This window comes from Caretta caretta, chromosome 9 (genome assembly GCF_965140235.1).
Source record: "Caretta caretta isolate rCarCar2 chromosome 9, rCarCar1.hap1, whole genome shotgun sequence".
Taxonomy (NCBI): Eukaryota; Metazoa; Chordata; order Testudines; family Cheloniidae; genus Caretta; species Caretta caretta.
Window position 1 is genome coordinate 13727379 of NC_134214.1, and position 26024 is coordinate 13753402.

The 26024-nt window shown below is 40.5% G+C and overlaps 1 protein-coding gene across 3 annotated transcripts in view; it reads right to left on the bottom strand.

Annotated features, from left to right (window-relative positions):
* NAALADL2 (N-acetylated alpha-linked acidic dipeptidase like 2) overlaps positions 1-26024 on the bottom strand; it is a 935367-nt gene that overhangs the window by 249423 nt on the left and 659920 nt on the right. For all 3 annotated transcript variants that reach the window (XR_012669850.1, XM_075132103.1, XM_048862820.2), the window contains one exon: positions 9277-9420. Coding sequence is in view for 2 of the 3 variants with exons in the window: in XM_075132103.1 (XP_074988204.1) it covers positions 9277-9420 (144 nt within the window). In the remaining variant the exon portion in view is untranslated. The remainder of the gene's footprint in view (positions 1-9276; positions 9421-26024) is intronic.

Genomic DNA, 26024 nt, shown 5'->3' on the forward strand with positions numbered 1-26024 from the left:
AGGACAAGAGACAATGGGTTCAAACCACAGCATAGCAGATTTAGGAAACATTTCCTGAGATTTAATCTAACTGTAAGAACAGTAGGACAATGGAACAGACTGCACTGGGAGGTTGTGGAAGCTTCTTCATTTTTCACAGAGGGGCTGAATAGCCATCTGTCTTGGATGGTTGAGACACAACGAATACTGCATCTTGGCAAGGAGTTAGATTAGATGACCCTTGCAATCCCTTCTAACATTATGGTTCTATGATGCTATGATAAGATGACCATTTTAAGTCACAATTAAAATGAAACTTTAAAATAAAGTATGATGCTGTATGTAATGTTACAGTATTTCAAGGAACACTGAATTCTATCAGGGTATTTAGCCCCACATTATATTTTCAATACTGCTAACCTCAGATATTCAAAAATCACAAGTCAGGCCCCAAAATATAATGAGATAATAAATTTAGGGTATTTTTAATTTGCCTTTAGCTTTCAGAGCTACTTGGGCTCACATTTTCAAGTTCCACGGCCACAAAGGCTAAAAATTTATTTTTGCTTAAAAATGAAAGCTGAGATTCTCACAAAATTACCTGTCTCCAGGAGGTGAAGCTTTAAGAAAAATGTCAAATATTGCAAGACTTAAGGTTGAGAGAGTTTACAACACTGCATTAAGGAAGTTCATGCACTACCTAACATGGCACAGGAGACCAAACTGGCTACAGTATGTTTATTTCACATGGATGATATATGAAGATGAACATAGATTGGTATATCACATTTTGCATATGCTGTTAAATGCACTAACATGATGTATACACTTTAAAAGCTGTACCTAACAGCAGATTTGTCCATCATTTAATTACAATACTTCACCTACATTAGACATTTTGCAGGAGTAATTGACATAGTAAAAATTGCATAACTGCCACATTAGAATTTCTGGTTACCAGCTTTTTAAAACTTCTTTAAATGTAAAAATTTATTTCAGTTTGTTGCCAGTCTTTCATCAGGTATCATTTTCTGTAAAGAAATCGACCCATTCCACATTTTAAATCAGATGATAAATAATTTCAAATATATGTCTTTATAAACAGGGAAACGTGCCTGTTTCATCTAAAATTGGATCTTGATGCTGGTCAATGAGGCAGCAAAATATTTTGTATTAGATAATTTATGCACTGCATTGCATCTCTGAAAAAAGTAATTCTTGTATAACAGTGTATTAAATTGCATATGCAGAAAATTGATACTGAATATATTGCAATGGACAAAATGCTAAGTATACTGTAAACATATTTGTGCAATATTTGACATAGCAGAAGGGATGAACTGAGGCTCCTGCAATAAAAAGATTCCTTTCACACTCTTTTCCCATGCAAGTGACTGATCATCTGAATTCAGTCTCTTACAAATTTGAAACATCCCTAATTATTTTCTCAGTAGTCTTTGATTGATTAGCAAATTAATATTGTCCAATATCAAAAGCATTCTTCTATTAACATGTATATTCATAATACCTGGCTTGGTCTAAAGACTTCCATAATTAATTTTTTCACTACTTGATTGAATCCTGTGGACCTAGACTAAAAAGAACAGCAACAAAACTAGTTATACAAAAGGTTTCTGAGGGCTTGTCTACACTGGCAAGTTTTGTCAACAAAAACTGGCTTTGGTTACAAAAAAGCAATAGCATACACACTGCCATGTGATTTTTTTTAAAAAAATCCACCTAGTTTTGGTGACAAAACACTTTCACACCTGCGAGAGACTTTTGTCTTTTCCCCTCCATTTTTTGTCAACAAACATTCAGTGCAGACACCAGGTTTTTCTTCAATTTTATTGGCCTCCAAAAAGTATCCCAAAATTCCCATGCTGCCACTCTGGTCAGCGGTTTGAACTCCGCTGCTCTGCAGCCAATCCGCCCCTCTCCCTTGCAAGCCCCAGAAATTTTAAATCTCATTTCCTGCTTGCTGGCTTCCCAGAGGAGTTTCCCAGGTGGCTTCTCAGATCAGCATGGCTGGCTATCACACCAAACGCGCTCCCGCTTGGACTACCGCTGAGCTGTTGAATTAGGAGAGGGAGAGGAGTCTGTTCAGTCGCAGCTGCGAGTGACCGATAGGAATCGGGACGCATATGGGCAAGTTTCTCGAGGCTTGTGCAAAAAGCGCTATGATCAGGACACGCAGCAGTGCAGAGCGAAGATAAAGGAGCTCAGGCAGGCATACCATAAGCCACAGGAGGCGAACTATCGCTCGAGTGGTGCACCTAAGACCTGCCACTTCTATAAGGAACTGAATGCTATCCTCAATGGTGACCCCACCTCCATCGCCGATAGCCCCATGGATACTTCAGAGGCAGCAGAAAGAGGGGAGAACCCAGAGGATGAAATTCTGGATGAAGAATTTGAGCTAGAAGAGGATGTGGAGCTCCCAGCAGGGTCGCCCGGTGGGGCAGGCAGCCAGGAACATTTCTCCACTCCAGAAGTACTCAAAGGGGAGCAGGAAGCAGATGAGGCTCTGGGTAAGTTTCTCTGGCTTGTGTAGGGAATCAAAAAGTGGGAGGTAGGTAGTGTTTTGTGTGAGCTGGACATCGCCCTACATAGCTAATCTGCATGGCCAAGCAGGGTGTCGATGGACATCGAGACCTGCAGAGAGGCTCTGGAAAGTTTCCAAGAGGTACTTGTTAATCCTCAGCCACAGATTCCAAGGAATTGCAACCTTGTTAGTTCCCCCACTGTAGAAAACTACCATGCCATTTAGCAATCACTGGAGCTGGGACCAAAGTGGCACATAGCTGAGCTGCACATAGACCGGGCTGAAAGCCACAAGCATTCAGCAGTTGTGCTATGGTTCTCTGGTCACCTGCAGCAGCGAGATGTCAGCCAGCAGGTTGGCTGCCTGTGAAAAAGTGTAGGATAATTTTAGAATGAGTTCCCTGCAAAGCTGCCCTGCAAGCCGTGACCTTTTTGTCTGTACACACAACTGCCTTCCCCCCACTCCCAACACTCACCAAGATTAGGGTGCTCGCGGAGCTGTGTGCCTGCCTAGAGTCTCAGAGAGAAAGTGATTGCTACTCGCAAAAGGCCCTTGTTACTAAAATGTTTCAATCATTTCTCTTCTGTTCAGCACAGACCTCGAAGAACACCCCCCCCCCCCCCCGGCTTCGGCAGATAAGAAAAAATCCTAGGTGCAGCAAAGACGACATGTTCCAGGAGGTGCTACAGCGCGATGAGAGACAGACCAGGGAATGGAAAGAGTGCTGGGAAGCCAAAAGGCCCTGAGTGTAAAGAATGTCTGGAACTCAGTACTTAAAAGTGGCTCTAAAGAGGGCACACCTGATCTGGTATGGAGCAGATGTGTCACACTGAATATCTGAGACAACTGTGAACTTCAAAACAATCCATATTACATAGATAAATCTTGCCATAGCCCACTCTATTTGGCAGAAGTAAAGATGTTATTTTTTCTGAGAGGTCCAGGCTGCTGTTTTGTGACCTATTAACCTCTAAGAATCACCCAGAAGAATGAGGACTGTCCTCTTTTGGGATAAAAACTCAACAATGAAAGCTTTTTTGGAGTGGGGGGAGAGAATACAACTTATATGTCTTGGTCTCTTATAACTATGAAGTCTGCAAGGAAGAGGAAGAGTAGAAAGAAAGATACTACAAGAAAATGCTGTAACATATGATGATTAAGAATGAGTATCAGCAGCATACAGTTTAAGATTACTTCTTTCTATAAAATTCTATGAAATAGTGAGGCTTTCATTTCAAATAGTCACAGGGCAGAAACACATAAGTATACTGTGCCATCTAGACATGGAAATGTACATCACCAAGCTCCCTTGTGGCATTTTCCTCCATTTGTTCTTCTGGATGTGTAGCATGATGCTCATGTACTATGTCAAGAAATGACAAGGTTGTTTGCATATTGACATAACTGAGTGATGACACGGTCAACATTATTAAATGAGGTTCTTCCAGCAAGCTCTGAAGGAGAAACACATATAACAGTATCACAGTGCTCCATTCTACGACTGCAATGCCTGTCAGAGAACGTTGTTTGCCTCAGACCAGGGGTCAGCAACTGGCAGCATGCGAGCCGATTTTTACTGGCTCACTGCTGTCAGCCAGGGTCCTGGCCGCCGGCCCCGCTCAGCCCGCTGCCGGTCTGGGTGAACGGAACTCCTGGACGGCAGCAGGCTGAGCAGGGCCGGCAGCCGGCTGAGCGGGGCCGGCAGCCAGGACCCCGGCTGGCAGGAACTGGTGGACAGAATCCCAGACTGGCAGCGGGCTGAGCCACTCAGCCCGCTGCCTGCCTGGGGTTCTGTCCACCGGCCCCGCTCAGCCTGCTGACGGTCTGGAGTTCCGTCCGCCAGCCCCTTGCAAGCCGGGGTCTCTGCTGCTGGCCCCGCTCAGCCCGCTGCCTGTCTGGCTGAATGGAACCCGATAGTAAAGAACTAACACCAGTAACCAAGCAAAGTGAAATTCTGCTAAACGTAAACCTCCCCACCTAGCTCTTTCATTGTAAAAGTCAAATTCTTGATTCAACCTCCCTGATGTACAAGTCCTAGAATAGCCTTGAACAGAGGCTGTGAAATTTACCAAACTGAGCAAAATTAACATCGCAATTTTGTGGTGTGCATCTGGGATCCTGCACTAACACAACTCCACAAACCTCATTTTCACTTATGACTCAAGGTAAAATTTTAAATACAGGTCTCAAGTGCTTGTAAGGCTTGAATATTAACCCAACATCATCACTAAACCTCCAAAAAATAGTGCTATTGAGTGATTAGAATGTTTCGTGTAGCTTCAGGTGTAAAAGATAGAATTGCTCAGATTCAGACGTATTTCACGCATGGGATACCTTCACAGATAATAGTACATCAGAAACTCACTAATAGGCACTAATAACTCAGAGACCCAATTTAAATGACTGAAATTCATGAATTGGTAAGTAAGTGAACGAACAACAACAAAGCAAGGTTTCTGCAAGACAAAATGTCCTTTGTTTATGTTGATAAGTGTATTTTAGTTTTATGATAATATTTCATAACATTCTAGTAAATATGCCATAATATATTCTGTAAAAATAAGATCTATAGTATTATGAGACCTCACTACAGTACACTGCTCTTAATTCTTTGCAAAGATGCAGGGAGAGACCACAACATTTTTATTTTTACGTTATTGTTGGGGGGGTTACAAAACGTGTGGATTAAGGAGGTTGTACTGCAGTAAACAAAAAGCAAAACAAAATATAGGGTAACCTTTTATTCCTACAGTTTATTTCATAGCTTGTAACTCTTTAGTATGCCTGAGATGTTTCCCTCCCGATCTTCCCAACCTCTTTGTCACGTTACATCCCTTGAAAACTGCTGGGCTGGGGGGGCGGGGGGGGGGGAAGGAAGCAACAGAAGAAAGCTCTATCTAAATGCTTAATCATTACTGATGAATTCGCTGTTCAGCTTTTTGAAACATACTGACAAGAGAATGATGAGCATTTTATCCTAACAAATTTTAAGCCACCCAGTTGTCTGAATTGCTCATTCATCTCTTTTGACATCTCAGTGACGAGTTCTACATCAGAAGTGAAATATTTCTTATGCTTTCTTAGGATCAACGGGGAGTCTGAAGTATCAGCCTTCTAATATGTATCATTCTACTCAGCCGGCAATTTTAAAAATACATTAAGTAGTACATAGATACGTACCAGCTCAAATTTTTGGTCCATTCCAACAAATCCTCAGCAAGGATCATGAGGGTCTCGAGGACTGTGTGTCCACTACATGAAAGCATGACACATTCTTCAGCTTTATGTGAAGTTGTTATTACAGACTCTCCTAGTTAAAATCCAAGAATGCTCCACCTTGGCAACTTTAGTCAAGGTATTTTCTATTTGGAATCAGACATAAGCTGTTCTCTTCAGGTCCAGGCTAAGATGAACTATGGCCAGGTTTTTCCTACGCATAGAGTCTGACAAGCCCTTTACTCCCAGAAAACATGCAACTCCTGGTGTCCCAGTAAAATAAAACAAACTGAAATAAACAATCAACTAACCAATCCTGAGGCTGCCAGGCAAACAAAGCTGAGTGCCTACCTTTAGGATGATTCTTCCCTGGACCCTGCAGGCAGAGATCTTGTAGAGCTGGAAGCAGGGTAGATCCTGTCCCTCTCTAGAACAGAGGTTGCCCAGCCCAAACACAAACTTTTAAGGCTTGCTTGCTTCCGGAAGGCAGCTCAGCTGTTAGCGTTCCCTCTAAGCTATAGAGCTCACACATCTCATGCGGGGGAGTTTACAGCTAACTGTCTGGCTGGGTGTCCAACAAAGGGAGCTACTTCCCCACTTTATTTATCACACCCACACTGCACCAAGAACCAGGGACTAGCGCGCCCATAGCTAGGAAGCCTGGGATATGGTGATTTCACTCAGATCTGCATACTCTGGTGTAGATGCTGGACTCCTGGATTTGGTGCCCAGGTCCATAAATTGTAAACATAGGGTCACCAATGAGTATGGATGCTCTAGCACTGGTCTTGCAAACCCAGAATCGATGGACTTCAGACCCTCTAACCCTGGTCTTACACTGCAGTGTAGACATAACCAGAGTTTCAGTCTGTAAAGTCTTGTCTGAAAAATTCATCCACCACAACGTGCAGGACTCCTTGAAGGGTGAAGAGGTGAGCGAATCCTGCCTAGATTTGAAAGTGTGGCTTCATAGAAATGGGGTAATTATTAATATCAAAATTGAACTATGTATTTGTGATTTGCATTACCATAGCCCCTCGGAGCCCTAATGATGTGTTGGTTCTGCTCTCTCTACCTTCTCTTTCATTTTCTTTTCCAAATCAGCTTCTCTATGCAGAAAATGCTTCTGTCAAGCATTTCTCTCCCCTCAGCCACTGCTATTTACATACAGTACTTGCATACCATGAGACTCTCCTGTCATCCTCCCTGTGGAAGACCTTAGCTACAGACAAATGAAGGGATTTTGTTCTCCTTACGTGGTGCTGCTCTCAGCTGCTCCCAGGGATGGACAGACACTTCTCCCTTCCAAAGGGAAAGTTCTTTAACTACGTCTCCACTTGCTGATCACATTGCCTTACATTTATTTACACTGCCTCTGGCACTTCCCCCACCCTTGACGCCTTTGGGGAAGAAGAAGTCCCTCTATAAAAACCACCTAGTCAAGTCTGCATTGAGGAAAATATTCCTTCCTGACCTCAGCAGTAATCACGTTATGTCTGGAAGCATGAGGTCTCACTGCCTTCATTCTTAGTATGTGTAATTACAAATGCTAAGAGTGGTCATAAACTTAACCAAGCTTTTTATGGTCTTGTTTTATTATATCCTTATTCCACAATAACTTTCTAAAAGTGGTAAACAACTGATACAACCACACGCACTGTACAATGGTTGCCCCTAAAAATGCATTTAAAGTTTGCTTTTTACTATAGTAATTGTTTTATCGCCTATAGATAGCGTAGGGAATACTGTGCTAATGTTATTTATTTACAAAGGAAATTGGCAAAGCCTTTTAAAAGGATGGTATTAACACATAGGCCTAAAGCTCTAAGTTAGGTTAAAAAATTGTTCGTCAAAATTATCATGAAGGTTTGCAAAATTAGGCTAAGAAAAATAATAAAAAAATGATAGCAAGCAAATTTTAGAGTGAAAAATATATCGAAAGGTCATGACTTATTTTTGCAGACTTATTTTTACAGTTACTTAAACATATATGCTTGTAATCAGTGCTAACTACTTGAACAAGTTATAAGAGTATAAGAAAAACTATGAGAAAGGAGTAAGTCTTTCAAAACCATAAAATGTTCCAACTGCAAAGGGGAAAATAAGTGATTAATTAAGAAATGTTAGTTATTGTCTCTGTTCGCCAAAATTTTTGTGATCTTTTATACCCTGGAAATTTGGTGTGTGTTAAATGTAACTGTCCAGACAATTAATCACAAGGTAGTCATTTGTTAGTAATAGGACAATAATAAGTTACACATTTAGCCACAAACTGTAATATGAACTAAATAAAGGGGAATATAAGAAACCTGTAAACTTTGAACCACCTCAGCCCAGTATGAGTGGCAGCCTTGTGGCCCCAGAGTGGGTCAGTAATTGCGTCTCTTCAATGTGCTGCTGTTTTCTTTGGTCAGGCAACCTGACTTAATCAAATAGTAAATTGGCATTTACTATTTGAGGTTTCGGTAATCAACACTTTAATAGAACCCATTACTTACAATGGCCACAACACCTACATATACAAACAATACCTCAAATGGACTGGGTTAAATAGATGAGACAATACAATGTGTGTCCCCACTGTATTTTTCCTCTTATAAAAGATAGACTAACACAAAATAAAAATCAAGAGAATATTTATGTTCGAAACATGCAGCATTCCTGAAAGGTTCTCTATGCTTATTCCTTCACTTAATCTCTATGCAGTATCTCTTCTGGCATTTTTCTCAAATCAGTAATCAGTTTGTTAAGGCAATAATCTGCATGACCTTGGTGAAGGTATGGCCTTTGGAGAGGCATTCTGAATGCATTCTCCCTTTTCTTCCAGCCCTACTCAACACATTCCTTTCTATTGCTTTTGTTGTCAGAATTCAGCCATCTCCAGGTGAAACATATGGGAAAAGGTCCCCTTAGATATGGGCACAAATACACATTACTGATGTTTATTTTCTAGCAAACAGATACAAACTAAATAATGTGAAAGATGGATCACCATTTAGAAATGCTACATATGTGCTGGAGGCAGAAATAAGACACAACCCATCGCATTAATATGGTAGTTTAAATGCTCCAACAAGGCCTAATAAACTGCATTGCATCACTAGCAACATCTCCAGGGTGATGATGCATAAAGTCAGAGGGATTTTCTAGTCAACAGCAGGAATTAGAGTTTAATGCCTTGTACTAAGAGACTTCATACTCCTAAAATGTGACTTACATAAACTGAATCTTGGCAGATGCAGTGTTTGCTGAAGCTGAAACTTGGAAGCAATGCAAATATGGTTTCTGAAGCTAATGCACAAAATGCCTTATTTTAAAAATGGCTCTTTTATAGTACGTCACAGCATTTTGTTTTCACTCAGCCTCAACTTAGCCCATAAATTACACTCTAAAGATCTGCTTTTTCATAGCCTGTTCTTAAAAGGCTGCTAGCAGAACACACCTGCAATCAGACAAACCCTCAATTATACCCAATTACTCAGAATGTATTTGAAGTACTTAAGGACCATTCCATAATGAACAGAAACCATCATCACCTGTCACAGGCAGTTTGAGAGGGATACACCCATCACTTTTGCTTCTGTCCTCAGGTAAAGAAACCAGTCTTTTGATGAGCAGTGCAGATATGGGTTGCACTAACAGTGATGTAAGGTTCGATCGGTTATGTCTGTAGTTTCCATCTGCAAATGAATGAGAGAGAGCAAACAGCAATTTAGTAAATGAAAAATTTAAAAGGAAAATATTTCCAGAGTCTGCATATGTCTTAAAACAGACAAAGCCAATACACAGTTTATGATATAGCAGACTCACCCCTACAATGAAAAGTTGGATTTAGATTAGCAGCCATTACTCTGCACTTACATTAATGAAAGAATTTTAAAGCTCTTTGGTGATGTATACTACAATTTAGGATTTGGGAGAGTAATTTCTAAAGAAGTAAATCACCCCAAAAAAATCTCCTGTAGCACATATTAAATCGTCTGTGTGGTACAGATATGAAATGAGGGTGGCATGTAGTAAAAGGAATAAAAAAAAGAAAAGAATTATTGGGATTCTATGGTTACCTTTGTTCAGTAAGGAATGAACAAGATGATACAATAGTATCAGATGGCAAAACAGACATTAAACTCAATGGTGGATTCTAGAGCAAACAGATGCATAGAGAAATGCAAGCACAGTGCCAAACTAACTGGATTGTTTAGTTTTGCACAGATTTTTAAATGACACAAAAAATAGCAACATATAGCACTGGTCTTATTCAAGGAGCAAAAGACCTACATTACCATACAGACCAAGGCTTTCACAAGAATTCTGAAAATAAAACATACAACGTAGACCAAACTGAACAGAACAATAGCCTCATAATAAATGTTCGACTCAGAGATCCTGGCTTTTTGATGTGAGGAGAGCCAACATGCATATATCTCCAAGCACAAAAATAAGAAATATATTCTTTCCTCTTTAAAGACCAAATCTTCATTGACACAAATGGGAGTTGTATTTGACTAAAGTGAATAGGATTTATCCTCTAAATGCAAGTATGTTTTTGTAATGTAGGGGTGAAGGTTCAGCTGAGGGATTTCTGACTGATTTCTTATAGATTCATGCTGAGCAGATGTCAAGTGGGGGAAGCTTACATAAAAGCAAAAACCTTCAAATACAGCTACAAAGAACTCGGGAAGCAGTAGCACAAGCCTGGTCATATCAAAAGGCGCAAGTCAACTATAAAAGTCTCCCCCAAAATGGCAGCAAAAGCTAATACACTTTGTGAGGTTGGAAGCCCACCAGTTGTGGTGAATTGATTCGAGAGACAAGATGGAACTTAAGCTCTCTCATTTGAAGCCATAATGCCAACCATTTGAGAAAGTAATGGGAAGGGAAAAATCTCTAAAAAGATAGATGCAATAAAGGAGGAAATGACCGTTATGAGAACAAACAAAACATATTTAACATTAAAAGGTTGAGTGAGTGAAGCAGAAAAACTGATTATTTCACTAGGGGACAAATACAAGATGCTTGAGGAGGAAAACTCCTGACTTAATAAAGGATTCTCAACCTGCCCTGGAACAAAAGACTGATGACCTGAAAAACAGTCTAGATGAAATCATGTTTGTTTAATTGGGGTCTTAGGATATGCTAAACCCCACAACCTGGAAGAATTTTCAGAATCCATGCACCAAAATGCCTGTCAGCTCAATGATAATGATTTGCCTATTACCAGGGAACAGACCAGGAGACATCTTGCAAGGAACTCCCCTCTAAGAGCAACTATGATCCACTGTTATATAACTTCCAAACTCCCATGCACTGAAACTGGTTCTATAGCAAGCGAGAAAAGTCAGAAAATCTGCTGTATCCCTGCCTATACTACATTATTTCTAGTTTGGAAATCCAGAATAAGGGTAGATATTTGATGAGATTAAAAATAAACTCTGATAAAAAAGTATCTGCTTTATCCAGCCTGGTTGAGGCTGGTGTGCAGTCCTTTACAACACCAAAAGACAGCTGGCTATTCCTGGTGACCTCCATAATGCAGTCACAAGGTGTTGGACCCATCAAGAATCAATAACATGCACTCTAATTAAATTCTACAAAATTACTAACAAAAATCCTGTTAGTGAACTAGCATTGAATTAAATTCTACAACCACCTGCATGTAGCCTTCCTTTGTGGCCAGTGCTGGAAATACCAGAGGCTTTCCAAGGTTCCATAATTTGCCTTTACAAATAGTGCAAAAACAACAAAAGCTACTGTATACTGTTATAGAGAAGAACCTATTGTATGCCTAACATACAGTAGAAACACTCTCAGCCTGAGGAGGCTTGTAGAGTCCTGAAGCTAGCAAAGTAATGCTCAATTATGTCTTTGCAGAGGCACAACCATGCTGTGGAGGGTAAAAGAGCACCATTCAAGTGGCAATGACAGCGACCACAGGGCCCCTGGTTCACTCTGTGGGTTGTAGGCACCCAGTAAGAGGAATCACAGTCTAGGTTTCTACATATGGAGAAGATTTCTGATAGCAGAGAGCTCTTTAATCTACTAGACAAAGGCATAACAAGGCGCAGTGGCTGGAAGCAGAAGCTAGACCAGGATCAGATGGTATTCACTCAAGAGTTCTGAAGGAACTCAAATGTGAAATTCAAATGTGAAATTGCAGAACTACTAACTGTAGTTTATAACCTATCATTTAAATCAGCTTCTACACGAAATGACTGGAGGGTAGCTAACGTGATGCCAATTTTTAAAAAGGGCTCCAGAGGTGATCCCGGAAATTATAGGGCAGTAAACCTGACCTCAGTACCAGGTAAACTGGTTGAAACTATAGTAAAGAACAAAATTGTCAGACACATATATTAACAAAATATGTTGGGGAAGAGTCAACATGATTTTTTAAAGGGAAATCATGCTTCACCAATCTACTAGAATTCTTTGAGGGGGTCAAAAGCATATGGAAAAGGGGGATCCAGTGGATATAGTGCACTTAGATTTTCAGAAAGCATTTGACAAGGTCTCTCAAAGCCTTTTAAACAAAGTAAACTGCCTTGGGATAAGAGGGAAGGTCCTCTCATGGATTGTTAACTGGTTAAAAGATCGGAAACAAAGGGTAGGAATAAATGGTCAGTTTTCAGAATGGAGAGAGGTAAATAGTGGTATCCCCCAGGGGTCTGTATGGGACCAGTCCTATTCAACATATTCATAAATGATCTGGAAAAAGGGGTAAACAGTGAGATGGCAAAATCTACAGATGATACAAAACTACTCAAGATAGTTAAGTCCCAATCAGACTGTGAAGAGCTACAAAAGGATCTCACAAAACTGGATGATTGGGCAACAAAATGGCAGATGAAATTCAATGCTGATAAATGCAAAGTAATGCACATTGGAAAGCATAATCCCAACTATACATATACAATGATGAGGTCTAAATTAGCTATTACCATTCAAGAAAGAGATGTAGGAGTCATTGTGGATAGATCTCTGAAAACGTCTCCTCAATGTGCAGCAGCAGTCAAAAAAGTGAACAGAATGTTGGGAACCATTAGGAAAGGAATAACTAATAAGACAGAAAATATCATATTACCTCTATATAAATCCATAGTACGCCCACATCTTGAATACTGCATGCAGATGTGGCCGCTCCATCTTAAAAAAGGTATATTGGAATTGGAAAAGGTTCAGAAAAGGGCCAAAAAAAAAAAAAAGATTACGGGTATGGAATGGCTGCCGTATAAGGAGAGGTTAATAAGCCTGGGGCTTCCAGCAGCTCCCATTGGCCGGGAATGGCAAACCATGGCCACTGGGAGCTGTGGGCGGTTGTGCAAATGTAAACAAACTGTCTGGTGGCCTACCAGCGGATTACCCTGACAGGCCGCAGGTTGCCCACCACTGTCCTATGGTTTCAGCACATGCAGTGTGAATAGTATTTTTAAGTTGATCCCAGTGCTCTTGAATGTCAATTATGTTGTCAGATTTCAGAGTAACAGCCGTGTAGTCTGTATTCGCAAAAAGAAAAGGAGTACTTGTGGCACCTTAGCGACTAACCAATTTATTTGAGCATAAGCTTTCGTGAGCTATCCGATGAAGTGGGCTGTAGCTCACGAAAGCTTATGCTCAAATAAATTGGTTAGTCGCTAAGGTGCCACAAGTACTCCTTTTCTTTTTATGTTGTCAGAGAAGTTCGAGAGCTTCTCAGACAAGTGTTGCTGGAAAGTCTTGCAGCTGGCTTGGTCTTGAAGTGCTTTGAGGTTGTACCACTTTCGCTTTGTCTTTGGGATGTTTGCAGTAGGTGGAGTGAGCTGCAGGTATATGAATGATCTTACTAATCAAGGGTCTGTCCAACAGTGGCCTGTACTTCTCATTGCTCATGTTATACAGCTGTTGGTGTAATTTCGGGCTCTAATTATAACATAGTCAAGGAGGTGCCAGTGTTAGGACCAAGGATGTTTCCAGGTGGTCTTAAATTTGTTGATCTGCCTAAAGATGGTATTTGTGATGAGCAGGTCATACTCCACACAATTGCTGAGGAGGAGAATATCATTGAGGATTACATTTCCCACCCCTTCTTTGTCTATTGTGCTGCTCCAGAGTTGGGAGTCCCATCCAACTCTGGCATTGAAATCTCCCAGGAGGATGAGTTTGTCTGCCTTCGGTGTGGCTGCAAGGACTACACCGAGAGCACTGTAAAACTGTCCCTTGTCGTCTTCCTCATCATTGAGTGTTGGGGTGTGTGCACTGATGACAGTGGCATATTGAGCGCATGCTGAGCTTGAGCTGAAGAATTATGAGACGCTCGTTGATCCCCAAGGGAAGCTCCAAAAGCTGACTGGCTATCTTATTTTTGATGGCAAAGCTAATCCCGTGAATGCATCTCTCTTCAGGTGGTTTCCCTCTCCAAAAGAAGGTGTAGCCACCCCCATCTTCTTTTAATTGGCCCTCATCAGCCTGGCAAGTCTCACTAAGGGCTGCAATGTCAATGTTGGGTCTTGCCAATTCTCTGGCAATTCTTCTTTCTGGCAGTTCTTCTTTCACTGTGCTGAGAGTCCATAAGGGTGTGGACATTCCAGGTGGCGAAATTCATTGTCTTGTATCTCTTATTTCGGCCGCGATGCTGAGTGATCCCACTGACTAGAGTCTTCTAGGTGGAAAAGTGTTGGACAGCCTATGTTTGGGGCACCTTTTTTAGCCCCCTCCCCATCTTGGTTGAGCAGAAGGGATCCTGAAAGGCCTGCTCAGTCACAGCTGCTGCTGCCGAAATGCCCTTCTGTCTCATCCAAGGACATGATGACCATCACATGGCTACCGCCTCCATGCAGATTTGTGACTGAAGACTCCCAGAGATCGCTGCTCCTGTCTTCACCACCACTCATCTGTCATCACAGGGCTTTGTGTGGGTGTGAGCTCTTTGGCAGAGGCCTGCGCATGAAATCTTTTAATGTAGGGAAACAGGTGTGCAGGTGGTAACCACACGAGACTTGATAGGAGGAAAATCCTGACCTAGTGACAAGGGAATCCAAAAGAACCAGGGACCTCCCGCCTGCTGAATCTCTCATCCGCCTTCACAGCCACAAAATATTACAAGGTCCTCTTATGTGCCTGATCCACCGCTGGGGTCCTGCACCTCAGATATACCAGAAGGAACCACCTCAGATAAGAAATCAATCATCTCATGCTCCCACACAATGGAAGAAAAAAAAAATCAGAAAACCTACCCGGAGCTCATGCAAGAAATCCAAAACAACAGAAGTTGGTCCAATAAAACCCTCACCCACCTTGTCTCTCTAAGGATGTGACACATTCTCCACCAGAAGTCTTTAAATCAAGATAGAATGTTTTCTCTAAAAGGTAAGTGCTACCAGAAGTGATGAACTTGATGCAGAAACCACTGTGTGAAATTTTATGGCATGTGCACATGCAACAGTTCAGACTAGATGATCAAAATGGTCTCTTCTAGCCCTAAAATCTACATGCCTAGAGGCAATGAGTGACTGAGTGGTCAAGAGTGAAAATGAGGGACAGAATTGCCACCTTGAGGATATCCATGTTTACTTAAATGTACAAGTTGTAAGCAACTGGAACAAAGGCACATGCAATAACAAAAAGGACTACTACCTCATAATTAATTATAAATTAAATATGACTTGAATGGGAATAAATTGTTTAAAAAATATTCATGTCAGAAGTATTCTAACATATCTGATAAATGATGAAGAACAAGGGAAAGGGATGTTTGAATAAATGAACTCACTAAAGGACAACCAACATACTAGAAATATAAACTCTATAAATTGACATCCAATCCTAATGTTGTAATTACTTTGCCAACAAAGGCACACTGAAGAAAGGATCTGTAAATGCTGTTCTACTCAGTTTCTTTCCACAGCACCCTTCATTATGATGTGGCAATAGCAAATTCCTGGCACATTATTCTAATTATGCTAATAGTGCTTAATCTATAAGCCCCTTCATGAGACCTAATGAATGCCACTGAAGTTATTGAAAATAGAGGAAAAGGAAAAAATAAGTTTAATCTCAAATGCTACACCCCAACTTGAAATTCCATGTACCTAGATGGATATACAAAGGGTATTAAAACAGTTAGGTACTCAGGATAGGATTTTAAAAGGAGCCTAATGCAGTTGGGTACCCAAATCTCATGGGTTTTCAATGGGAATTGGATACTTAGATTCCTTAAAACTTTTGAAAACCCCACCCTTCTCATGGGACTATATAGGACTAAAGACAAAGATTGCAGATGCTGGGCCATATTCTGCTCTCAAATCATAGTAACCACGGAGTAACTCCAGTGAAACCTATGAAATTGTGAAGAATTTATACTGTTGCAACGGAGAGCGGAATATATAGTCTATATTGCCAATCAGTGTTAAAAAAAAATGTGCAGTCCGCACATGAATTTAGCATGCTAACTACTTGCTTTAGTGGAGCTAATTGGGTGAGTATGAGTCAAGTTTGCAAGCTCAACCCTAAATCTTATGGTATACAAATCCTAAAGCCTTTAGGCAAGCAAAACTCCCACTGACATCAAAATTTGACTCCAAAAAATATCAACTCAAACAATAATTTGTATCATATTCTTTATTCCTGATGAGATGTAAAGATTCTAAGGCCAGAAGAGAACATTAGATCATCTAGTCTGACCTTCCACACAACACAGGCTGTTGCATTTCATCCTGTTATATCATTATTGATCCAAATATGGGTTCTTTTCCTAGTTGTTTAGATTTGCGGTATGACTTTTTACAAATAACAGCATCCTTGTATCTCAGTTTCCATATCTGTCAAATGGGCATAACAATTCTTCCCTATTTTCTGAGGGTGTTAAGCGACTTAATTCATTAGAGTTTGTAAAGTGCAATAACGTCCTTGGAAATTTGCCATTGTGAGAATATAATAATTACATTTCTACAGCACCTTCCATTAAATTCTTTATGCATCCAGGTGCAAGCATAATCTTTCACACTGTCCTACTGCTTTTCAGCCCACTTGGAATAAAGAATCATAGGGGGGAGGGGGAAGTGCAGAAAATCTAAGAGGGACTGGGAAAGGTTATGGACTTTTTTTACCCTCCTAACCACAACATCTTATTTTATCCCTAATTTCTTACCTTAATATTTCCTGATTATTTTTAAATACAAAGGAGTGTGCGGTGCATGAATTATTTAGTGTTGTTTGTTTTGATCTAGTGCACAGAAAAAGGGTGGACAGTATTACTATATGTTGTCATTTCTGTTTATTAAAGTCACCCTCTACAAGGATCAGATAAAACAAAAAGAAAATTAATAAACAAATGTGGCCCAAATTGTATTCTGTTATTGACAAAATTCAGTAAAATAATTCCCCTTTTATGCCCTAAAATACCATTTTAATGATCTAAAATATATTTGAAAAAAAGATTAACTGTGACTGAACACTGGGCATACTCACATCTTTGACTTTCTGGTGCATTAATAATAAAATGGTATTCGTTTTGAAATATCTGAAGTGAATGCCTCATTAAATTTTCACCTAAAGCTTAATGGAAATTTGACAAAGTTTTATGTTGAGAACAGACACCCCAAGCAGGACTTTACAGCACACTAGGAAAATTAAATTATGGCATAAAAGACAGAATAAAGTGTGTTTTGTTGAAGAAGAGGTTCTCTCCTGTTAATCCCCTTGAGTGAAGAGAGGATTTCTTTGGTGATAGAGATGTGTGTATTCTTAGCATTGCATCTGACCGCCCTTTGACAAACACTTGATCTTGCACTAATCCTGGCGAAAATGTACCCGCTGTAGGTGAGAATCTCTGGCCCTTACAGAAGTGCTCTTTCAACAGAAACTCATCCCCATTTTTTCCTGATTGAGTCAACAACTGGTGTGCCACCCCTGCTGCTTGTTGTATGAATCATGAATTTTTCAGTTACCTTGTCTTTCTCCCACCCTGCCTCCCTATCTTTGTTGTATCCATCTTTTGTTTCTAATTGTATGCTGAGAAAGGAATGGACTGTCATTATTAGGTATGTACAGTGCTTAGCGTAATGGGACCCTAATCCCAGATTAGGGCCTCTTGGAGAGACAAGGACTTTATTATGAAATCATAATAATTCTGCTCTGCACCACCTGTTCTCAAACCCTCAGTGATGACTATTTACTTTCTGTCACAGCAAACACTACTTCTAATATTGATGTGATTCTGCCCACATGAAGTAACCTGTCACCCTCTCTATTAATGCTGATGGAAGAAAACAACTTGCACTGTTACACTTCTGTGTACCTTTCATGTAAACAAATCAGTAACAAAAAAAAAAAAGAATATTTTTTCCTGCAACCCTTAGAAGCATTTCCTGATGAGTAGCACCTTCCCATGAGACTAGCCCTATTGAATTCAATGGGACTATTCGCAAGACTATGAGCATGGGCTGCAAAATTGGGTCCTAAATATTTCGTGAAGCTACTTGGGCTCAATCCCAAACAGGCCTCTAATGAAGAATAAGCCCACCAGCTGCAACTATGGGAAGCATGGTGGTAGGCTGAGAAGCCTTTTTCTTCCAGAGACTATTTAAGCAGTGGAGGAGAATTAGACTGAGTCATGATGCCGCTCCAGTATGCTTTCTCTTCTCATTTATGGGAGAGGAGGTCAATAAATGTGTGAAAGGTTGTTTGATTCCCTTCTACACCTTTAGAGAGGAGAAGCTTTGTGAAAACCATGTATCTTCTCCACAAAAAGAGATCTGGAGGCCATCCATGTTTATCTCCATGGGCAGATATAGCCCAGCAGAGGGGATATCCGTCCCTCCACCCATGTCTCAAATATGAAGAGTTCCATGGAAGTGGGTGTCATGCAGTATGCACATAAGGAGTGAGCTATATCAGAGGGGGAAGGCCATTTTGTGGGCATACTTGAATGGAGGGCATACTTGAAGAGTACCTTACAGTGGTGGAAGGAGAAAATAACAAAGGTAGAAGGTGTCCTGGGAGGTATAGACTAAGTGTAGTTAAGCATGCATGGGAAAACATACTCCTGGTGTAGGAGAATACTACATTAGGAAGGAGCGCTCCCTGGAATAGACATCTATAGAGTACAGCTGGTCACAAGCAACTTCCCCTACTATTTTCATTCATCTCCTATTGAAGTAACCACAACATAAAGAGCCTAGTAATGTATGTCAACTCAGGAGTATTTTGTTTTACTACTGCTATCATTATTGATAAGTTATTGAAGGCAGACCACCACTTATTGGTCTTAGTAAAAACAGGTCCAAAACCTCTGTGATTCTGTAAGCAGGGATTTAGTGTATTCACATGGCTACAGGAATTGGGGTTTGAAGAAAACCATAAAATATCACGAGACTCTTGAAAAAATTGTGTGGGCAACACTGTGTGTTTATATACATTCACACTGATTTGAAATTTTTTTGTGTGGCAGGGGAGGGGACAGAGTTCATCTTGGTTTATACTAATTGAGAGTGTCCCTTTAAACAAATGATACTTTTGTTCTTAAAAAGAAAAACAAACAAAAACACCAAACAGGAGCACTTTCAAGATTGGAACCCATGTCTCTAGAGGGAAAAGAACCTTGCATGATGGTCACTGTCATTTCATTCCCCCCAACAAATCTGCTCAACCATTAGAAAAGAAAAACGCCACTCCTCTGTCTCTAAGTACAAATCACTTGGTCTTAATGCCCACTTAATGTACTGTAAAAACATTGTCAGTCTTGTTTCTCTTTAAGTTAAATGGAATTGAAAGAAACATTTATTTTGCAAAGGCAAAATAAACAACTGACACACGTTGATGCAAAAGCATCTTACAGCTACTGCGCCTGCTTCTCTCCCCCTGCATTCTTTCCCCTGCCCCCCGCTGTAGAATATTTAATAAAATGGGGGGAATACAAACAAAATCTTTTCACAATGTTTTTATCACTTTCTATCCCCCTTTCCACTCAGCTTGTTATAGTCACTCATCATTAAAATGACATAAAAGTGACTGAAATAGAGCAAAATTAAGAAATGTTTCTTCTAGGCTAATGGATATGGTAAGTCAAGAATTTCCACCTAACAAATACCCCAGAGTTTTGTTACATATTTAAATGAAAAAAGGAAATAGAAACCCTGCTACAGTGAACAAAAAGGAAACAAACTATCAGTAGGAAAATCATTTTGTCATCTCCTTCTGACAACACAATAGATGGAAAAGGAACCCCAGTAGCTGAAGCAGGGGTTAATTATTTCACAAGAAATAAAAGTCAAAACTAACTAAAGAAAGGTACTTCTCTGATCTCATTGTGAATATGAACTTGACCACTACCACTTGAACTAAAAGAAAATCTTCATTGACTGTCAGAAGTATAGGCCCTATGATATATGTTTGAGCAGTTTTTATTCTATCTTGTAGATGGAATCGGTAGACATACACACTAGCAGGTTCATCAAAATATGCAGTTTTAGAAGACCTGATAAAAAGAAACATTATTATAATAATTAGTCCCCCAAAATCATGAGTTATGACTATATAATGAGGTCTACAAACCCTCTACTGAACATACACAGAGCGGGGAGGACTGTGACATACCAGGGTACTGTCCAGACCAGTGGTGGGCAACCTGTGGCCCGTCAGGGTAATAAGCTCGTGGGCTGCCAGACAGTTTGTTTACATTTGCATGGCCACCCTCAGCTCCCAGTGGCTGTGGTTCGCCACATTCCGGACAATGGGAGCTGTGGGAAGCGGCACGGCTGTGTGTAATTGCAGCATGTTGGCTACACTTGGATTACACTGTGCTCTCACCAGCCTTGGTTATACTTCAATGTGACCCCAACACACACCCAGATTTCCCCCCAGAAATATATGCCCTGTACTGCCCTGCACAGCCCTCTCCTAGATAGCACACATATTTTAAGTCTGGTTTCAGAGGAACAGCCGTGTTAGTCTGTATTCGCAAAAAGAAAAGGAGTACTTGTGGCACCTTAGAGACTAACCAATCATCTGATGAAGTGAGCTGTAGCTCACGAAAGCTCATGCTCAAATAAATTGGTTAGTCTCTAAGGTGCCACAAGTACTCCTTTTCTTTTTGCATATTTTAAGTCTGTTATTCCTTTAAGGAAATAATATGCCAATTTATTATCTCAAATAGTTATTCAGACACTTCAATTTAAACCCAGTGGATTAGATAAAACAGTAAAACAAGATTATTAATTCCAAAGAGATAGATTTTAAGTGAGTACACATAACGAGGCATAAAAGTCAGAAATCGTTACAAGAAAAAAAAAGATAAAATGTCTACTAATGCCTAACAAACTATATTTGATTCAAGCACATTTTTTCCACCATATGCTCCAGCAGATGACTGACCAAACTATCAGGTCAGGACACTTCATGGCTGGTAGACTTAATTGGAGTTGAGGGTCCAGGAACTGACCTGACAGAGACCAAACTAAGGATATTTAAGAAACTCTACAAAACTAAATTCAATTGTTTCTCTAGTTGAGCAATCAAATTTAAAAGAACTCTAAGAAAGGTGGTCTGGGTAATCAATTAAGCAGTTGTTTAATGAAGGAAGGGTTTATACCCTATCTTTCTTGAAAGAGTTAAAGATTTTAGTATATAAATTAATTATAAAATTTCATATTTTTGCATATTGCTCTTCACATGCAAAGGACTTTTCCAAATTTCCCAAATGTGGCCACTGATTTGTGGTGTGCAACTTGAGACCCTTTGGGACTGATTTCAAGAGATCCTGAGCACCTGCAAATTTCACTGAAATGTGAGTGCTCAACACTCCTGGACAAAAAAAAAAAAAAAAATCAGACCCAAGATGTCTGCTCTGGGACACTCAAAAATTAGTGGCCTCTTTAAAAAATGTTGACCACAGTACATTACACACACTGTGATTGTGTTATATGAGTCTTAAATTGGGCACAACACAACATTAAGGATTGAGCAGAAAAGAAAATAAATTCTTACTTAATACATTAGTGCTGCCCATTGTCCGAAATCACTTTGTTGCACAAATATATATTTATAATAAAATATTCCTACCACAAAATTGTCATGATGCGAATACTACCTCACGTGGCATGCTAAAATGTACTACAGTAGGAATTAATTGGTTTTTAGCTCAGAACAGTTTGGAAATGTTATTGCTCATGCTCAGGATTATGGTTCTGAACGAAAGATCTATCTATTAAACATTTCTATGTTTTCCCAGAATGCCCAGTGATTAGTTCACTTCAGGAATGTATGTTTGCAAAGCATGTATCTCAGATGTAGCTGCCTTTGTGACCCTCGAGCATAGAACCCTAAGCTGTGCTATGTCCTTCAAAAATACAAGTCAAATTTACCTACCAAGTTTGACGGCGATAGCTTTTTAAATTGAAATACTATAGGCCATTTTGAATGAAAGTGCCAAGTGGATTATAATGCTTTTCTTCAACTTCATTAAAAAACATTCTTTATCTAAGATCTATTTGGGTGTCTCTCGACTGCTTGTATGCACTGGGGCCAATTCTTCCATACCATAACCCCACTGACTTCAGTGAGTGTTTGTCTCACTGATTAATTTGGCCCGCCGTACTGATATGGAAACACATCCATTCCCACTCGATCTATCACTCTTTTACTATATGTCTGGATCGTTCCCTTAAGTGTTCTTTGCATCGGAGAACTTTGAAAACATAAAATGACACCATATGAACAAAAAACCAAACAAGAGACACAAAAAACATCTACTTTATCGTTTATTCCTACCAAGATATTCTGTGCTCATAAAATTGGAATGATTGGCCATCAGCAAACTGTGACCCTTTATATATTCACAAGCTAAATGCAGAGGCAGCTCTCAGCAGTGGAAGTTTCCTTGCTGGCTTTTTATTGATAATACTCCCCTTTAATCCTGAAGGCTATGTGCATGTGAGATGATTCATTCAGTATCTGGTTATGGAAAGCAGTAACTTTACATTTTTATAAGGCAAGGAAAAATTAGCCAGGCTGATATGTGGGTAAAGAGCTTTTTAAACAAACAAAACCCCAAGAGCAGCACAGTGACTACATGTGTCTACCCACTCATACCCCCCAAGTTTGCTGGCCATGCATTCATTTCTGGAGGAAGTTTTACTCCTGGCTGGGAATAGTTCATATCAGCTAGAGTAATTATTTTATTCAGTGTTGAGATGTTATTTATGAATAAAGCCCTTCTGAGGGTGAACAATGTTAGAATGCAGGAAGATATACAGAACTGCCCTCTTCCCCAGTAAATTAATACTGCTACATGTTCCACACACAAGTCTTGGCTGGGGTGGATCTGACTAGGGTGCCTGTTCCCTACTCCTTATCTAGCTGCAGCACACCAGAATGAAACAACAATGATAATAATGCTCCAGCTGTAGATTTCAAAGTGCTTTGCGAAGGTGGGCAAGTGTCATTATTCCCATTTTACCGATAGGGTAACTGAGATGTGGCATAGCTGAGTATATTGGCTTCCCTCAGGCTGTGTGGAGGGCACACCACTGGTCCCGGAATCCACACAGCGGAAGTACGTGTTTGGGAGAGGAGCAGGCAGCTCCTGTATTGTTGTGTATTATCTGCACATGCCCTCATTATCTGCAGAGCTCACTATGGCAAGATAACTGCCTCTAGGCTTCCCTCCCCTTTGCAGCATGGATAGACCATAAAGGATGTCCTGTCAGCAGGAGTCCTTTGAGGTTAGACTTTCAGATAAGGGGGTACCAGAGACCTAGAGACATGAGCCTCCATGTGGATGACCCTTATTTCCTGCTGAGCCCCCAGGGGCTGAGTGACTCTTAGGGTATCCATGAAGTTGATGGGCTGGCCCTCTGGCCACTTGGGTGAAGGGAGAAATCCTGCCTTTTCCTAGTAGTGCTCAGATACCCTGGCGATAGGCACTGTGTAAGAATCAATGGAACAACTGGAAAAGAGGAGAACCTCACAGAGATATTCTCCTCTTTATCTCCCTCCTGCAGGAGAGGGCAATCAGGCCAATAGGTGGCAAAATAACTGTCCTGATTATGGTTTAGTAAATTTACACCAGCCAGAATCTGCATTTGGAACACACATGACATCTTTAAATGAGTGTTCTGTTATGAACAAGCAAGCAATATTATGTACCCATAAAAGAGATTTATTATTATTAAAAATAATAAAAACCTTATAACACTACAAGGGAATGGAATGGAAATATAAAATCTTTAAGAAAAACCACTGATTGTGACAGCTTTAGGATACCAATTATTTTGTTTATAACACACAGTGAACGCCGCAGTGATTCAGAATCTCTCACGTCCAGTATATATGTTGCAGAAAACACAAAATAAAGTTGTATGTGGTACCTGTGGTATGGTATGTGTAACCTATAAAAAATAGGCATTAAATGATTTATTCCTCCATACAGATTTGAAAACCACAAAGCTACGCTGTGCTAGATATTCCCATGCCCCTGACATGAGGTGACTTATTTTGGGCCTTAGTCTTGGTCTTGCCCTTCTTTGGATGTCATTCCAGAAGCTATTCATTGCTTTAATAATCTTTGTTGCCCTGTACTTCACTTTCCCCGAGCTTTTTTTCTCTCTTTTAACCTAATCTAGTTAAATCTTGATTTGGGAGAAAGTGCCAGGTACCCTTACATTTTCATATTTAGGAACTGACTCTTTGATCTTCACACAGGAAAAACTTCCTTTGACTGCAGTGGGAGTTTTGCCTACATAAGGGATAAATGATTTGATCCTTATTTGGAAAACTGATCAGAAGTCATAATTATGTGACAGCTGTGTCGTGGCTTATGGGAAATGAGTTGATAATTTCAGTCCAGTTCCTATAGAATGGATGTCCATATCATTAAAAAAAAAAAAAAACCCAAACCCACCACCACCAGAACAGGCACACGCTGTTAGCCCAAGTGAAAATAGACACTAATTTATTTTTTTACCCCTGGATGTCGTCACTCCAGACTAGGCCTTGGGCAATTTGTCAGCCTCTGCCTGTGGAATAAAATGATGTCTTACAGCTGTTCCATGAATTAACAAAGGACACCATCCCTAAGGATTTCAATCCCTGTTTAAAAAAAAAAAAAAGGAGTACTTATGGCACCTTAGAGACTAACCAATTTATTTGAGCATGAGCTTTCGTGAGCTACAGCTCACTTCATCGGATGCAGAAGACATTATATACACACAGAGACCATGAAAAAATACCTTCTCCCACCCCACTGTCCTGCTGGTAATAGCTTATTTAAAGTGATCATCAAGTTGGGCCATTTCCAGCACAAATCCAGGTTTTCTCACCCTCCGCCCCCCCACACACAAACTCACTCTCCTGCTGGTAATAGCCCATCCAAAGTGACCACTCTCTTCACAATGTGTATGATAATCAAGGTGGGCCATTTTCTGCACAAATCCAGGTTCTCTCACTCCCTCACCCCCCTCCAAAAACCACACACACAAACTCACTCTCCTGCTGGTAATAGCTTATCCAAAGTGACCACTCTCCCTACAATGTGCATGATAATCAAGGTGGGCCATTTCCAGCACAAATCCAGGCTTTCTCACCCCCCAACACACACACACACACAAACTCACTCTCCTGCTGGCAATAGCTCATCCAAACTGACCACTCTCCAAGTTTAAATCCAAGTTTAACCAGAATGTCTGGGGGGAGAGGGGATTAGGAAAAAACAAGGGGAAATAGGCTACCTTGCATAATAACTTAGCCACTCCCAGTCTCTATTTAAGCCTAAATTAATAGTATCCAATTTGCAAATGAATTCCAATTCAGCAGTTTCTCGCTGGAGTCTGGATTTGAAGTTTTTTTGTTGTAAGATAGTGACCTTCATGTCTGTGATTGCGTGACCAGAGAGATTGAAGCATTCTCCGACTGCATTGGCACCCTGACTGCAGGATTGTCTGGCTATGTAGACTCCCTCCTCAGGCCCTACGCTACCAGCACTCCCAGCTACCTTCGAGACACCACTGACTTCCTGAGGAAACTTCAATCCATCGGTGATCTTCCTGATAACACCATCCTGGCCACTGTGGATGTAGAAGCCCTCTACACCAACATTCCACACAAAGATGGACTACAAGCCGTCAAGAACACTATCCCCGATAATGTCACAGCTAACCTGGTGGATGAACTTTGTGACTTTGTCCTTACCCATAACTATTTTACATTTGGGGACAATGTATACCTTCAGATCAGCGGCACTGCTATGGGTACCCGCTTGGACCCACAGTATGCCAACATTTTTATGGCTGATTTAGAACAACGCTTCCTCAGCTCT